This window comes from Aspergillus brasiliensis (genome assembly GCF_001889945.1).
Source record: "Aspergillus brasiliensis CBS 101740 unplaced genomic scaffold ASPBRscaffold_13, whole genome shotgun sequence".
Taxonomy (NCBI): Eukaryota; Fungi; Ascomycota; class Eurotiomycetes; order Eurotiales; family Aspergillaceae; genus Aspergillus; species Aspergillus brasiliensis.
Window position 1 is genome coordinate 488144 of NW_027137454.1, and position 15643 is coordinate 503786.

General features: G+C 49.4%; 8 protein-coding genes across 8 annotated transcripts; 3 read left to right on the forward strand and 5 right to left on the reverse strand.

Annotated features, from left to right (window-relative positions):
* The first annotated feature begins 90 nt into the window (after window positions 1–90).
* Window positions 91–2750, forward strand: ASPBRDRAFT_321459 (fungal specific transcription factor domain-containing protein). Its single transcript, XM_067622985.1, has 7 exons — window positions 91–407; window positions 469–737; window positions 793–1094; window positions 1155–1364; window positions 1424–1920; window positions 1992–2668; window positions 2727–2750. The coding sequence occupies exons 1-6, from the start codon at window positions 268–270 to the stop codon at window positions 2524–2526; spliced, it is 1953 nt and encodes a 650-aa protein (XP_067475488.1). The 5' UTR covers window positions 91–267; the 3' UTR covers window positions 2527–2668; window positions 2727–2750.
* Window positions 2751–3239: 489 nt separating this feature from the next.
* Window positions 3240–4447, reverse strand: ASPBRDRAFT_133609 (glutathione-independent formaldehyde dehydrogenase; the record flags this gene model as incomplete). Its single annotated transcript, XM_067618531.1, has 2 exons — window positions 3240–4006; window positions 4078–4447. The coding sequence occupies 2 exons, from the start codon at window positions 4445–4447 to the stop codon at window positions 3240–3242; spliced, it is 1137 nt and encodes a 378-aa protein (XP_067475489.1).
* Window positions 4448–5455: 1008 nt separating this feature from the next.
* On the forward strand, window positions 5456–6028 carry ASPBRDRAFT_133728 (DUF3425 domain-containing protein; the record flags this gene model as incomplete). Its single annotated transcript, XM_067618541.1, has 1 exon — window positions 5456–6028. The coding sequence occupies one exon, from the start codon at window positions 5456–5458 to the stop codon at window positions 6026–6028; it is 573 nt and encodes a 190-aa protein (XP_067475490.1).
* A 391-nt stretch (window positions 6029–6419) lies between these two features.
* Window positions 6420–7417, forward strand: ASPBRDRAFT_133813 (putative short chain oxidoreductase/dehydrogenase; the record flags this gene model as incomplete). The annotated part of the gene is made up of 3 exons (XM_067618552.1): window positions 6420–6712; window positions 6785–6966; window positions 7029–7417. The coding sequence occupies 3 exons, from the start codon at window positions 6420–6422 to the stop codon at window positions 7415–7417; spliced, it is 864 nt and encodes a 287-aa protein (XP_067475491.1).
* A 595-nt stretch (window positions 7418–8012) lies between these two features.
* Window positions 8013–8867, reverse strand: ASPBRDRAFT_199375 (uncharacterized protein; the record flags this gene model as incomplete). Its single annotated transcript, XM_067621324.1, has 2 exons — window positions 8013–8551; window positions 8615–8867. 2 exons carry the CDS (start codon window positions 8865–8867, stop codon window positions 8013–8015), a joined length of 792 nt encoding a protein of 263 aa, XP_067475492.1.
* A 978-nt stretch (window positions 8868–9845) lies between these two features.
* ASPBRDRAFT_134037 (alpha/beta hydrolase) lies at window positions 9846–10814 on the reverse strand (the record flags this gene model as incomplete). Its single annotated transcript, XM_067618569.1, has 1 exon — window positions 9846–10814. The coding sequence occupies one exon, from the start codon at window positions 10812–10814 to the stop codon at window positions 9846–9848; it is 969 nt and encodes a 322-aa protein (XP_067475493.1).
* Window positions 10815–11588: 774 nt separating this feature from the next.
* Window positions 11589–12895, reverse strand: ASPBRDRAFT_68442 (uncharacterized protein; the record flags this gene model as incomplete). Its single annotated transcript, XM_067628996.1, has 7 exons — window positions 11589–11736; window positions 11902–11939; window positions 12007–12044; window positions 12129–12273; window positions 12329–12454; window positions 12597–12631; window positions 12796–12895. 7 exons carry the CDS (start codon window positions 12893–12895, stop codon window positions 11589–11591), a joined length of 630 nt encoding a protein of 209 aa, XP_067475494.1.
* A 553-nt stretch (window positions 12896–13448) lies between these two features.
* ASPBRDRAFT_185141 (MFS transporter) lies at window positions 13449–15506 on the reverse strand. Its single transcript, XM_067620038.1, has 4 exons — window positions 15155–15506; window positions 14743–15108; window positions 13738–14694; window positions 13449–13660 (listed from the first exon to the last, which is right to left on the reverse strand). Exons 1-4 carry the CDS (start codon window positions 15494–15496, stop codon window positions 13607–13609), a joined length of 1719 nt encoding a protein of 572 aa, XP_067475495.1. The 5' UTR covers window positions 15497–15506; the 3' UTR covers window positions 13449–13606.
* Window positions 15507–15643: the final 137 nt, after the last annotated feature.

Genomic DNA, 15643 nt, shown 5'->3' on the forward strand with positions numbered 1-15643 from the left:
CGAATTTCAGTATCCGCAGAAGGGAGAAGTCATCAGCAGCAGCTCCCTCAAACGAACGACGGAAGCGCCTAGAGGAACGACTCGTACGGATTGAGACAATCTTGGGAAGGGCGACTGGTACCTTTGGTAGAGATCATGCGAACAGCACGGCCAATCTCAGCCAAACTCCCCCAACTTGGAGACAGCCAGCCGAAACAGACAAGCCTGGACGACGAAGCCGGGTTGCTGACCACACCGTCTATCAAGTAACAAGCTTAAATCACCCAAATGATGACCATGCACGAGAACTTCCCACGGTGGAAGGCCCAGCTCAGCACGCAGGCTATCGCCCAGAGCCTCAGGAAACAAACAGCTCTCTTCCCCCATTGGCAGTTACGGAAACAGGCTGTAGCTCTACCGAAGCTTATGTATGTGAGATTTCGCACACCTAATAAAAACTTGGTTGAAGCAAGCTGACGCGCTACCAAGCCTGGCTGGGAATACCACGGTATGCTGGCTGTCTCCTTGGGTAATTGAGCAATTCATTTATATTATGTCCCTAGGACCGACCTCGTTTCTCTCGATATGCTCCCGGCCCGGTATCGACTGGGTATCAGAAAGGACACGAGAGCCACGTTTCGGTGAGATTGCTGGATCGCTAGCCTTGGGCATAAATCGAAAATTAAAACTGCAACGGAACCTAAATCAAGGGAGCGTGCCAGAACCTGAACCAGATACCGCCTGGAGATACAGCAAAGGTTAAGCCTTCCTCTGTTCTGTCTGTTTGTGTTGATACTGACACTGTTGATCAAGCTTACTTCGAAAATTCCTTCGATACGATGTTTGGAGTGATATCTCGTCCTGAGTTTGAAGCACGCCTCCGGTATCATCTCGAACGAAATGGTCGGCCTGATGATGATCCGGCTTGGTATGCACTACGCAATACAGTATATGCGTTCGGTTGCCGGGTTGAATTATCCAAGGCATCATGTGCAACAACACTTGTAGAAGTTGAGGAAAGAGCCTGGCAATTTTTCCAAAAGGCTCTATCGGTGCATACCGAGCTCCTCTATCTTCCGACTGGACTTATGGCAGTCCAGGCGCTAACAGCCATGGTAAGCCCATCGTCCTTCATGACATTGTAACTCAGACCTCAATTGAATGACATAATTTAGAGCTATTTCGCAGAAGGTATTGGAAGCCCATCTCTCGAGTACATGCTTTGCTCCTGCGCCATGCGGTTGGCTCAGTCGAAGGGTCTGCACCGGGGGGCGGCTAGAGACTGGAACGTGCCAGAGCCGGAACAACAACATCATCGGAATCGAATTTTCTGGGCCATCTACCTCCTCGAGAAGCATATAAGTTATCGATCAGGACGTTCATCGGTTAGTACCATGTCTCGTTCTGCGCCATTCCGGTGTAGAATAGCTAGTAACTTCTACAGGTTATCGACGATGAAGATATAACTTGTCAACTTCCTACCACCACACCTCCAACATGTACGGATGACCTAGGGTGCTTCAAGTACATGGTAAAGCATGCGCAGATTTCATCCCGTATAACGAAGCGACTTGCAACAGGAAGTGTCTTCCGTCAGACGCCCACACAAATTCTTGAAGCCGTGCATGAGTTGGATCTGGAGCTTCAAGAATGGCGAGACTCGTTGCCATCCTACTTCCATCCTGATAAACCCATTAGCCATGATGAATTGCCTCGAAGTGTCCATCCTTATCATGCCTTATATCTCCGATACGCATATTTCGGTAGCGTTATGGCCATCCACTCCATCTTCACCCTTCCTTGGAATAACTCCCTCTTCGACGAAAGCCTCCCTGCGCTGCAAGAACAGATATCGCTAAGCTCCTACATCGTCGTCAATGCGGCAAGAAGTATCATACTAACCATACCTTGCGCCCAAATTGATGCATCAACACCGACCTGGTAAGTTCTCTATCTTTCCCCGAAGTCTGAAGACGGCCATGCGTCAGGTCAGCTAACGGTCCCCATTTAAGGCTAGTGCTTTATTTCCCCCTTCTTAGCATAATAAATCTCTTTATTTACATCCTGAAATACCCAAGTCTTCCGACAACACAGTCCGATATTGCGCTTATTGAGGTTGCCGCGGGTCACTTTAGCCGTTTGGAATACGCGTCAGGAGACCTCGCGCGTCCTTTTGTCAGGGAGATCACTCGTCTTGCTCGTGCCGTGGCAACGGCCGCGGAAGGAAAAGAACTACCTCCAACCATGTCGGGGCGTGAAGCAGATGAATCAATTCAGAATACACGGATAGATCCATGGTGTAAGGATACGCCCGTTTCCTTACAACCACCCAACAACCTCTTAAGGGATTCCAATCCGCCCCATCTCGCCATCAGCTCAGAACGTCAAACGTTGGCCCTTAATGCCGCGCAGGTTGGAAGTGCAGACATGGCCAATTCCTATTCTGATGACTGGATTACAACATTACTTCCACCGCCTGCTTCTGATCTTCCAGCCTTACCCCATTTGAACAGCGACAATACCGGATCTATTTTCGATTTTGTGTGAGCCTAGCCGATGCTCAACTATGGGAAGCCTAGGCTATATCAATTTCTTGCCATATATGACTGATACAAAGCTACACCTCTGAGATGATGATTCGCAGAACCGAAGGTTGAAAGTCCACCTAGGCAGCAGATCATATACTAAGGTAGTTGACCCTGATATCAAGCACCTTTGGATTCTAGGCTGACCGAACACTACATTAGGGGCAACGAGGATTGGGACAGTGCTTCCCTAATACTTCATAGACGAATAACAGACTTTCTGAGTTATATCACGATTTGTAGGCTCTTTTTTCTTGTCAAAACATTTGGAAATCGCACCGTTATCCTGAACTTAGCTGTTTTATCAGAGCGAGAACTTAATCAGCTGGCTAGGCTTGCAAAAGTATGACGGATGTTGTCCTTTGCTCTTCTAATGTATCCTGTACCAGGAAGGGCCCAGGGATCAGAAAGAGCCCGAGCACTTTTTTCGTCGGTAAGCCTCTTTGGTCTTCTCCGTATCAACTATGAAGAGGCGTCGTCATCGGCAGATGATTGTGTATCGCTGTCCGCCATACAAGAATTGTATTGGATATCTGGATAGCCCAGTATCTCTTCTACTAGAAACTCTGTAATTTAATCGAATATTGCACATTTCAAGGCCATTGCCTGTTGATCTTTCCTGAAAGGTGCTATAACTGGTCCCCAACCCAATCTGACACATATACCCGTGAAGAGTCACCGAAAGCGAATGACAACCTTCTGCTCCAAATGATCACTAAAACGCCTATAATACTCCGGCACCTGCTCAATATCAACAACCGCGCTGACCACAAAGCTTGGAGTTGCACGATCAGCCGCAACCAAGTCCACAAGCTCCCGCGCATGTTCCAGCGGCAACACAATCCCACTGCCCACGGTAAGCCCCTTCTCCCACAACGACGCAACATCGAAAGGAACCTGAGCAGGAATCTGATCCGCGAAAGGTGCCCCCTGGGTACTGTTCTCACCGCCCGTGTAGACACCCGCGATGGCGATGCCTCCTTGCTGTGCTGCGACGGAGATGAGGTTGCGCGGGACGATGCCGTCAATGCGGTGGCCGGTGGCGTTGACTGCTTCGAAGCCAACGCAGTCTAAAGCACGGGTGATGCCGTTCGGTTCAAGGGATATGATCTGCTCCACCGGGTCCGAAGTGTTGAAGTTGATGGGTATGGCGCCGATTGAAGATGCGAGTTGTAGACGACTGGGCACTTGGTCGACGGAGTAGACGCGCGAAGCACCGCGGAGAAGGGCGGAGTATGCGGCCATGAGACCGACGGGGCCGGCACCGAATACGGCGACGGTATCGCCGGGTTCGAATCCACTGTAGGTGAGGGCTTGCCAGCCTGTGGAGAATATGTCTGAGATCATGAGGTAGTCGAGTTCTTTGGTTGTATTTCCGGTATTGTTGTTGAAGGGGATGGGGATCAGGCTCATGTCGGCGAATGGAACACGGGCATATTCGGCTGCATTGAGTATTTTAGTAGCTGTAAAGCAGGTGTCTATTGATTGGATTGGATGAGGAGAGAAGCAGTACCTTGCAAGCCGCCATAGCCAGGGGAGCCGCTCCCGAATGAAAGAGGATGATTCTGACCATAATGCCCATCGTGTGCATTGTCTGGGATAATTACATAGTCGCCAACCTGCAGAGAGGACACGGCATCGCCAACCTCAGAGACGTATCCAACGGCCTCATGACCCAGTCCCCAAGGCACATCGGCAGCCCCCGTGTAGCCGTGGTAGAAGTGGAGATCGGAGCCGCAGATTGCTGAGGTGGTGATGCGGACGACTGCGTCTGTCTGGTTTATGATACTCGGAATGGGCATATCAATCACGGACACGTTGTAGGGTTGGCCGAACCAGGCGACGGCTCGCATTGTTGCTGTGAGGGTGGTGTTCAGTGGCATGCTGATTGATCTGTAGAACAGGAGAAGGAGATGGAGTAGATTGAGGTATTTTGTTCTTATTTAGATAATCTGCTTATTGCATGAATCGATGTCTCCTTCCAACGAACGGAACAATGAACTTGGAATAGAACGTTGTTTTTATACACACTGATGTAACCCATATGTGTGCATGATGAGAGCTCCATTTGATTCCAAAAATCCTGCTTTGCTTATGCGCAATCGTCATAGGCCTGCGCGGCCTGTGAAGTCCATTGCTCTTGGCCATATGTCACATACGACAACTACGTTGACTCCAGGCTGCCGATACCAAGACGAAGTGGATATGCTATGTGGAGGCCGTCCGGGACTCGACCATGTTTGGCAGATTGAATGTGATCTGCAAAAGCTGGGCATGATTACGCGCTAACGGTGGGTCTTTAAATGGTCTGCTCCAATCGGACTACTAACCATATTCGAACAATCGCAGATAAGGACTGTTCACTTGGCGAGCAAAAGGCTTCTCAGTCTCATCTATGCATATCCCTAGTCAATTCGCACCTTAGCTCTTAACTTCACCCCAAGGAACACGCCCTGTGCGCACCACGGAGCACCCCTGTTTAGTATGAAGATATCCGAGGCCACACGCAAATCACCCGGTGATATGATTGGAAGCGACATGGGTAAAAAAGAGCGACGCAGATTCCAGAACCGACTCAACCAACGAGCATGGCGTAAGTGGCATATGGGTCCTGCATTTCCTGACAAAGCTGTGCTTATGGCTTTGTTTCTCTGATGATAGGCGAACGGCAGAGGGCTAGGAAGCAAGCTACTCGTCTGATGGAGCAACACGCCCTGCAGCACCAGGAAGAAGCTGAGACGGGTGCGACGCTCATCGACCCCAGGCAGCACCATTATCATTCTTCCCCTGATCTTGGCATATTGGCTAGGTTCTCCGAAAATACCTGTCAATCCGTTGGATCAAGAATAGGATCATCAAGCTGCCTACTACCTCATCCATATATTTACCACATGTTATCTGTTTACGAGGCGGCAGCTTACAGGAGCTCTCTTGGAAACCCGCAAGCCGATCACCTACTGACACTGGCCAAGCTAAATGTATTTCGTGCCTTTGTCCGTAACATTGCTATACTAGGATACACCCGGGAATGGATGACAGATGACTCTCTCTCGCGCTTCAGTATCCACGGCCCCTTCCAGTTGACTGCCTCAACGCATATCCCACCTAGCCTGCGCCCAACGGAGCTACAGCAAAGCCGACCTCATCATCCCTGGCTGGACTTCTTCCCCTTCGCACGTTTAAGAGACAATCTCATTCGGAACCAGGATAGTATGGACGATTCACAATTCTGCCGAGATCTCATGGGCTTCTGGACTATGCCGGATGAGGCTAATTGCATGCTTGTCTGGGGTGATCCGTGGATTCCTATGAATTGGGAACTTACGGAGACATTTCTGAAGAAGTGGGGTGGGCTTGTAAAAGGGTGTCCGGAGATTCTTTGGTCTACTAATCAGTGGCGGCAGCTGAGAGGGGAGAAGCGGTTGGCATGGAGGGCGAGTTTTGACACTGTTATGACTTCATAGGGCTTGTCTAGCGTGGCCATCCTTTTTGTGTCTCTGGATCTTAATTCTAAGTAAGATTACAATTGGACGCGGTCAAGACTCTAGACAGCTTATGTTGCTACCGGGGAGAGGTTGTGATCTCGTGTGTATCAGCTGCTATACGTAGTAGAGTTATCTTCGTAAGTATGCGGTCGAGTTTCCTTGGAATAATCGGAGCTCGTTGGATTAGGGGCCAACTGTGGGCCAATCGGGGGTTCTACCTTTGGCTGACATGAGGGCATGTCGGTAGCTACGGCGATAACGTCTATCTCCGTTCATGATACCAAATTTGTATGCACATAAAACCAGTGTTTGTACACTTCAACTTGTCTTTCACAGTCACAATTTCAAGTCATTTATTCTGCTATAAATAATGACTGGTCAAGTCTGGTTAATCACCGGTGCCTCCTCCGGATTCGGCGCTCTCCTTGCCGAAAAGGCTCTGCAAGCAGGTCATCACGTTATCGCTACCGCTCGCAACACTACCAAGGCCGCTCAAGATTATCCCCAGATCGCAGCTCTAGGTGGCAAATGGATCCAGCTGGATGTTACCAGCAAGGCGACAAAGGAGCAAGTTGAGACAGCTATCAAGGATAATGGTGGTCGGATCGACGTGGTCATCAACAATGCGGGATATGGGCTCCTCGGGGGTATTGAAGATATCAGGTACCGCCATAAAATTAATTATCTTAGCAATTAACTCCATTTATAGAATGGAAATAGCTGAACGGCATTTAGTGAAGATGAACTCGACACCCAATTCCAGACGAACATCTATGGCGTTGTGCGGGTTATCAAAGCGGTGCTTCCATTTATGAGAGCACAACGCAGCGGCACAATAGTCAATCTAAGTAGTATTGTGGGGTTTGTAGCAGGTCCATCTACTGCCGCATATTCCATGTCCAAGTTTGCTGTTGAAGGTATTTCCTCCACACCTTCTCTGGAATCCTGCTCAGATAGTATCGTTGCTAACCCTAATAAGCCCTTTCCGAATCCCTCTCCGCAGAACTCACCCCCTTCAACATTCGAGTCCTCCTCGTCGAGCCCGGTGCCTTCCGTACCAACTTTATCGGATCACATAGACTCCCTGCTGCTGGACTCACCAAAGACTACGAGGGCACACCTTTGGCCACTACGGTGGCGTTCTTTGAGAATTATGCCGGCAAGCAGCCCGGGGATCCTCAGAAGGCCGTCCAGCGGATCCTTGATGTCATTCAGTTACAGGGGGCAGGAGAGGGGAAGGGACAGCTGCTACGGCTGCCGTTGGGATCGGACTGTTTCCCGAGGATGGTGGCAAAGTTGGATGCTGTGAGGCAGAACTTGGAGGAGTTCAGGGAGGTTGCGTTGAGTACAGATGTTGATTCTGATTAGTCCATCGCCTTCCCGGTCTTTATGTATGTCCTCCTGATTCCGTATATCGTATGAAGCATTTCTTGCTGGTTGTCAGCAAAGCAGTGAACAAGGACTTTCTCTTTTGTACATCATGTAGACTCCTCTCCCCCGTAGCCTTGTTTTTTCCCGACAAATAAGCTTCCTCTAAATCCAGCGCTAGATAACCAAAGTTACCCACTCACCACTTAAAATTCTTGGCCGACCCTTAGCGCGTAATCCGTGCCGGGTGGAGTTAGGCAGTTGTCCATAACTCCGAGTTGCAAAAGACGGGGTAGTTAAAAGTCTAAGGCTATAGCTGGTGGGCAACTTCCAGGGCAGATTGTTGATGCGTTCAATAAAGTGTGAGACATTATTCGTGATCATCGGGTTATTCACTGGTACTGGTTTAGATTAACTACCTTAGATCTTAAAACGGCCTACTGCTCATTTGAATCGTAATCTGATTCATATTCAGGCCGGGAATGTGACTAGGAATATTCATGAGGGAGTATGAACTTGCGAGGTCGGTGATAGAAGTTCATTTACATATGATTTTTGAGCAATATTGAGTGAGACAACACGTACGTGACCAATATCAATCGGCTACCTTGTACATTTCCTCAACATTTTCCCCGTCGATACTGTTAATTCCATCGCGGACAGCTTTGTCAATAGCCTCATCAATCCGATCATTTCCTTGTACCAAATCATACCAGCCATGTGTATCCTCTCTTGAAAGAAGGCCTACTGCTACAGCAGCCACATCCTGGATGGGGATTTGGCCCAGTGCTCGGGTCTTCCCCAAATGCACCCTGCCAGTACCCGGGCTTGTCAGGAGCCAACTAGGCCTCAGGCTGATTGCCTGGAAGCCTGAGCTGTCCTGGAGCTTACGTTTCCTCGACATGGCAACCAGATACTCGTCAGACTGCAGCTTTGCGTCGGCTATATCAGGATAGGAATTCTTTTCACTAGTATAGTCCTTGACATCACGACTATCCCACCACGGAGCCGGCTTCCGACGGGATGCAGGAAATGAAATTAACAAGAATTTCCTGACTGTAGGATGTGAAGTCGCTGCCTTGATGATGATCTTGGCTGCGTCACGGTCAATGCCGTAAACGTCGGAGAAGGACCCTATGGTTCGGGGATGTGTCAGTAGCTGCCAGTTGACACAGGTCTGCTTGTGAGCTCACTTACCAGCGGCAAATACCACACAATCAGGCCTGCATTTATCGAGGATCCTCTGTCGAACATCGTCACTATCCTTAAGGTCTTTCAGATCATGCATGATCACGTCGATTGTTCCCTTCTGGTTATCGCCGAGGGATTGTATGGATTTCTTCTGGCTCGGACTTCTGATCACGCTGGTCACCTTCCATGATCTGGCCAGCATCAGGCTGGTCATGGCTTTGGCAACACGCCCGTTGCCTCCAAAGATGAGCACGCGCATTGTACTAATGGCAGATTGTTCAGTCTGTTTGGCCCCTTGATTGCGGATACTGAAGTGCGCGATTAGCAGAGGTGGGAAGTAAATTTCTCTTATACGAAGTAAGTTCGCCGCCGGTAGCTTATCATGATTGACACTGGGTTTCCGAACCAAGTAGTACAGACCCCACCCGTGGATTGACTCCACTTGAGACAGCTGTAAAGGCTGACTGACGTCCGTGATGAGTTCGTTAACTTTGATGGACTTAACCGGAGTTAACCACAATCGGCTTAGGACCATAGTCCACGCTTACGAAATAACACCTAAGACTGGTTTTCCCCTGGAAAATCATGTATTTCTTGGCATCCCTTATACGGCGTGTATACCTAACACCGAACAGGAGTCGAGATGTGTGCATCATGTATTGAGGGTCGTGAAACGTCATGTTTGATCCTATTCACTATGTTCTCTTTAGTGTCAGCAGAAAATGGTAAGTATAGTGGGCAACAATTGCAGTACTCCTGTGATTCGGAATCTATTCTCGCTGTAGCTCAAGATTAAATTCGTGAGAAACCTCCTCTTTACCGATACAAAGTACCGTCCCCCGCCTTTGGTGCAATGGGCCATAGCTTTGGCCTAGGTTTCAATCTATGCCCGGAGAAAGCTAAGCTAGTGTTGTTGAGAGCAATTGAGTTGGCATGTACTCCGTGCCACATTGCAGTAAAAATTGAGGCTGGGAGAAGTAGAAGCTCATGGACTATAATTTCTAGATAGTAAAGAATTAAAATCTAAGATTGAGGATCTAGCCTAACCGTACAAGACCGTCTCTTGAGACACCAGTATCTTCCATCTCAGCTTACTGTGTCCAGTGCATTCCTATCCACCCTCAGTGAGAAATTAAAGAATTAACTTTCAAACCGAAATGACGAATTCAACCATGGCGAAGAATGCCATTGAAAAACCACCGGCGGGACGTGATCAACCCATCCGCCTGTGTGGTGCTTAAAGGCTCCGGCGCATAAAATCCACTAATTTGGGCAGCGTCACATCGGTGTGGTCGTATAGATCAACATGAGTTCTGTTTGGAACCACAAAAAGTTCCTTAGGCTCGACAGCGTTCCGGAAGCCCCTCTCAGTAAAGTAAGCTGTCTCAGCGCGTGAACCGTAGATCATCAAAACGGGTCTGGGAGAGATGAGCGCCATATTGGCAAACGAGTCGTACGTGGCCATGAGCTCGGTGCTTCGCGATACGTAGACATTTGGGCTCCGAGGATGCATTCCGCGGTCTGTGCGGTAGTATTCGTAGGCCTCTGCGAGCATCCGAGGAGTGGACGAAGTAACCTGTTCTGGGGACATGGGGATGCCATAACCGAGCTGCACCGAGCCGGTTTCCATTTCCAGAGTCCGGAGATGTGCAGCGGTATCGAGAGTCTCTTTGAGGGCCGTGTAGTTGACATCGCCACCTCCCCAAGGCTCTCGTACGTATTGTCCAACTTCGAAGGCGCTCACAGTCGCAACAGCTTTAATACGTGAATCCGTCTGGGCGGCGTATGAGACGTAACCACCCGAGGCACAGATGCCTAGAGCACCGATCCTTTTTTGATTGACGACATCCAAGGTTGAGAGGTAGGAAACCGCATACTTGACATCCTCTGCCCGCTGATGCGGATCTTCCATATACCGAGGAAGGCCACCACTTTCACCCTGATACGCAGCATCAAATGCAAGACTTATGAATCCATTTTCCGCAAGCTGTCGTGCGTAGAGTCCGGCAGTCTGCTCTTTGACTCCAGTCCAGGGATGGCCAACGACAATGGCAGGGAACGATGTATTGCTGATGGTACGTTCAACATTATCGGGCAGAAAGAGGGTCCCGACAACAGGGATACCGTTGCTGCTAAAGGTAACCCGTTCGGTACTGAGAGCAGTCGCAGTAGGAAGGAGGAGTAAGAGAGAGGGAAGTATCTTCATGAGAGTAGCCATCATTTGAGTTTGAGCGGCGGATCAGGGTCGATGACAGAATACAGGTTGTAAGATATTGTTGTTGAATATGGCGGGGATCAAGCCAACTATCAGAATCAACCTTTTATATGCAAATTGAATCAAGTTGCGGATAATGCTCCGATCTTCTGGCCATACCTCATCCCCTGATGACATTCATTTCTAAACTCCGGTTGGATCCTGCCGATCTCTATCTCTTTTGATTTTCCTCTTTAGCAACTAACCCAGCCAAGAGATAACGAACGGTTACAACAAACAATATTGTCATTCCAGAAGCACAAGAGGTCAGTGGACCGCTGCTGCATTGCGCCACAAGAAGGCCCATCCTTCTCAATTTGCTATAGTCTTCCTGCTTCATGTATACATATCCGGTAGGTGGAGCAAGGGCGAAGCTTTCAGAACCTCAAGGGGTAAATTGATAACGGAGACGACGCCAAGCGACGGGCTTCTCGTTGGGTTTGCTCTTCACTGGTAGGTTAGTGATCTGATCTTTCGACGCCTGTTTTCCTCAGTCTATCAAATTTTCCTTTAGAATTCAAGACTCTGTTGGAGATACCAAATAACACCCCATTCAAAAGACTCCAAGCCTATCTCGCGCTAGTTGGGTTACTGTGGGTTATTGAGCTACGCCAAGCCTAACCCAAGAATCGGTTGTTTCGGGCTTCGCGAGATGATGAGCGGTTTGTAACATTCTTTGCTGAGCTTTGCTGTCAAAGCAGACGATTGTGTACACGTTCAAACAATCTAATGGGTCTTGTGATAACGCTCGATTACAGTAGTAGTAGTGTCAGCATTCGGGGAGACGAGCTGTCGCCACAGTTCAATGGCTCGATATTTCCGAATTCTGTCATCACAAAAAAACCTTAACTTAGCTTTCAGGAAGCTCTCCAGTCTACTGATCACATAGAAGATATAAAGCCATCGAATGACCGTACATTCGTTGTATCTCCGCTATGGGCGCTCGATAACAGCTTCTAGTTTGGTATCCGAAAAGCAGGCACTCGTCATCATATTCCTACAGATCTCCGGAGACAATGTTCGCGAGTATGGCACTCACAAGCATATGTATTCGACCTTAAGGAACATGCAGTTTGTCTGTATAAAGCGAAATAATGCTTTGTAGCACCATCATTAATGCTCTTTATGCTAGTCGGTAACTCACAGCACTCTCTTCCCCCAACGCCGAGACAACTGTGATCACTATTAATATGATAGCAGTTAGACATTAACCTCGATGGTAAACTCGAATACCATAGTCTTGAGGATGAAGAGAGAGCCACGTACACAAGTCTTCACCATTATCAAATCTAGCCTTGATCTCCTCGCCAAGCCTACCATCCGGGAGTTTTATATCAGCTTTTTCACTACCGTGATCCAGATCAGGAGGAATCTGGAGAAGGAGAAAGCCATCCACAATGTCAATGTCATTCTATCCGTCTCAGTACATAATATATCATGTATTGATAACGACGCGAATTACTTACGAGAGGATATTCACGTGTTACCACATGAGGAATATGCATAGTTTCATCGGATCGAAAGCCGACCCTCTGAATGTTGCCCGAGTCTTCCTCATAGTTTTCGAAAACGTGACTATTCTGTTCGTAACCCTGTGCAATATAGTATTAGTCAAAGTTTTCTCAATTCTGACTATGGGGGTCGGATTCTGGCAGGAAGCCCTCGAAACAAGGTTGAGGATACAACGGTGGTGGAAATGAAGCATGGCATAACAGTAACAATGATAAGACATACCTCCATGTTGTGAGGGAATTGGACTGAGTGAAGCCCTGGTTTTGATATCAAATACACAAGGGGTTTCGAACGAGTTAGTGAATCCTCATCCTCGACAATTCATAAGGAAATCCGAGCCACGGTAATACCAATTATTACCAGCTCCGGCATCATAGTCAACATCAATATGTAGGTCATGATGCAAGTCAACGCATCCAACCTGCGGCTGGGTTTCCTGCAGGTCTGACGTGTCTTCGTCTCAGAGGCAAGATTGCGAGCATCAGCTTGTGGTTGTTGCCGATCAGCTGAGAAAATGACATTGGGGCGAATAAGAAGACCGCGAAGAAGCGCGTATACCATGCCTAATATAGTAGTAATATAGACAATCCATATAAGTATATCCCTGCTGAGGTCGAAAAAGAAATATCCTGCTCCGCTTTACACTTCGGCTGAGCTCAGCTGAGCTGTGATGAATCTGGCGTATGGCGTGCTTTCACTTTGCTTTTTATCGATGACACAAAATGGACTTACTGCGGTCGGGTATGAGAAGTAACAAGCTGATATATACCCCTTGCCTAATGCAGCTCAGAATTATGAGCTGAAGCAGATCATACTAAACACAGCGTGGGCTTTGAGCTTGTCAAAGCCCAATAGTGCATTGTGACCACCTTATTGCTGCAGACACTGACGTGAAGCTCTACTCTTTCGTTTTTTCCTCTCCGTGTAATACCATGTGCTGTGCAGACTCTTGACCTCCAGGTCGGAATACAAGACTACCGCTCCCAAGCATTCCCTCCACTCTCCCCCACGCTCCCCCCAACTTTACTGAAACATCAGAATTACGGATGTGGTATGGGAATAAACAATGCTATCCAGGATTTATCATCTTTTTGGTCCATAGATGTACCTTATTAGCTTCCAATATACATGCAGACCCACTATTGTCTTTGTCAATATATATTCGATTCAGCTGGCATTTCATCTATCCCTCTATCCTCATACTAAGTACCTCACCCAAGCAACCAATAAACCTAGATATCCTTCCTCGCATGCCGACTATACTTCTTCCTCAAGGTCTCTCCATACTACATCATCATTCACAATTAGCCACAACCCTCAAATCCCACATCTACCAAGAAGAAAAGGGGGGGAAGGAACACACCTTCATCAACACCACCGGAATCGGGATAAACGCACAACCCAAAAACGCCAACGTAGAACTCGCCCAACCCACCCCGAGATTCTTATACATCGCCGTGGCAAACAACGGGAACCCAGCCCCAAAGGCACTCCGAAACAGATCATTCCCCGCCAGCACACTCGCCGCATACTCCGGGTACGCATCGGAGAGGTAATTCAGCACGGGATTGAACAGCAGGAAAGCACCGACGGAGAAGAACCCACTGCCGATGATCGGCATGATCCAATGAATGGACGGACGGGCACTCCATCCGAACCAGAAGAGACAGACGGGAATGAAGAATCCGCCGACGATAGCGGGCGGGAGACGTGCCTCGGGGGGCACGTTTCCGGTCTGCGGATTGAATTTCGGTTCGAGGTATTTGTGCATCCACCAGTAGTAGGGGGGGATGGTGATCAGGGCGCCGGTGAGGATGCCGATATAGGCGAGACCTTGTTGGCCGAGGTTGAAGTTGTAGATGCCGGAGAAGACGATGGTGAAGGATTCGAACCAGACGTAGAGGAGACCGTAGATGAGGGCGATGTAGAGGTTCAGGAGGAAGACCATGGGTTCGGTGAAGTTGAGTGTGAACGGCCGCACGAGTGTCATCATGGCGAGTTCGCGGGCTGTGAGGTGTTCGCTGGCGAGTTCGGGTTCGCTGCGCAGATTGGACCGGTTGGTTAGTTTGCGCAGACGGCGCGCGCGTCGGTACAAGATGTTGGTGGAGGAGGTCTCTGGGAGGAAGATGATTAGTACGATGAGTGTGAATCCGGATAGCCACATTAGTTCCCAGATCGTCCAGCGCCAGCCTTTGGCTTGGGCCGCGAATCCGCCGACGAGGGGGCCGAGCACAGGGCCGCAGATGGCGCTGATGCCCCAGATGCCGATGCCGTAGGCCCGTTTGCGAGGAGCGAACATGTCGGCCAGGCTGGCGCCACCCTGGACGGCATTAGTAGAGGATAATAGAGGGGGAAGGAGAGGAAGTACCGTTGCGAGAGCAGGTGAGCCAAAGAAGCCAGTCAAGAAGCGAAAGGCCAGTAGCGTGCCGAGGTTCCCGGCCAAGGCAACTGGAACTTGCAGGGCAACAAATACGATGAGTGTCGCGATATAGACGGAGTTGCGACCGATCTGGGGCACCTCGCTCATGGGCGACCAGAGCAGCGGGCCCAGTCCGTAGCCAGCCACGAAGAGAGTCAGTCCTAAGGTAGCTGCGACTTGGCTGATGTGAAACTCGGCCATGACGGACTCGATACCGGCGCTGTAGATGGCGCTGCCGATGTACACGCTGAATGTGAGTAAGCAGATCTCGAAGGTTACGACGACCTTCTTCCATAGCGGCCAGTGTTGGGGGTTCTAGCGAGTCAGCCGGCATCCGAATGAGAGCTACGAGGATTCATACCTCCGGATCATGCTCATCCCACCAGTCGACAATGGTCACGTCGCGCCCCTTCTCCGGGTCGATGGTGGCTCCTGTGAGGCCTTGGTAACGGCGGCCATTATGAGACCACGTCGTCGAGGGCACCCTTGTCATGGACTCGGTGTCGGCGGTGCTGACGCGCTCGGGTTCAGGCACCCCATCGGCATCGGGGCGACCAGTATAGGCCATACGGCCCGATTTGTCGTGGTTGATGTACTGCTGCCATAGCGAGGGGTCTTTTTGCTCCTCGAACCGGAAGTACCGGCCGCGGGAGAGGAGGCGGATAAATTGGCCGAGAATGGAATCTTGGATGAGGCAGGACATTCTATTCCTGCTTCAAGGTTTACTGATAGATTTACAGTGTTATGGTTACTGGGATGAATTTTATAGGAATGAACCCTGTGTTGGGAACTGGTTTGGTTCCTGAATCAAGCACGCCAGATGAATGATGTAGCCATGATAACACCTCGC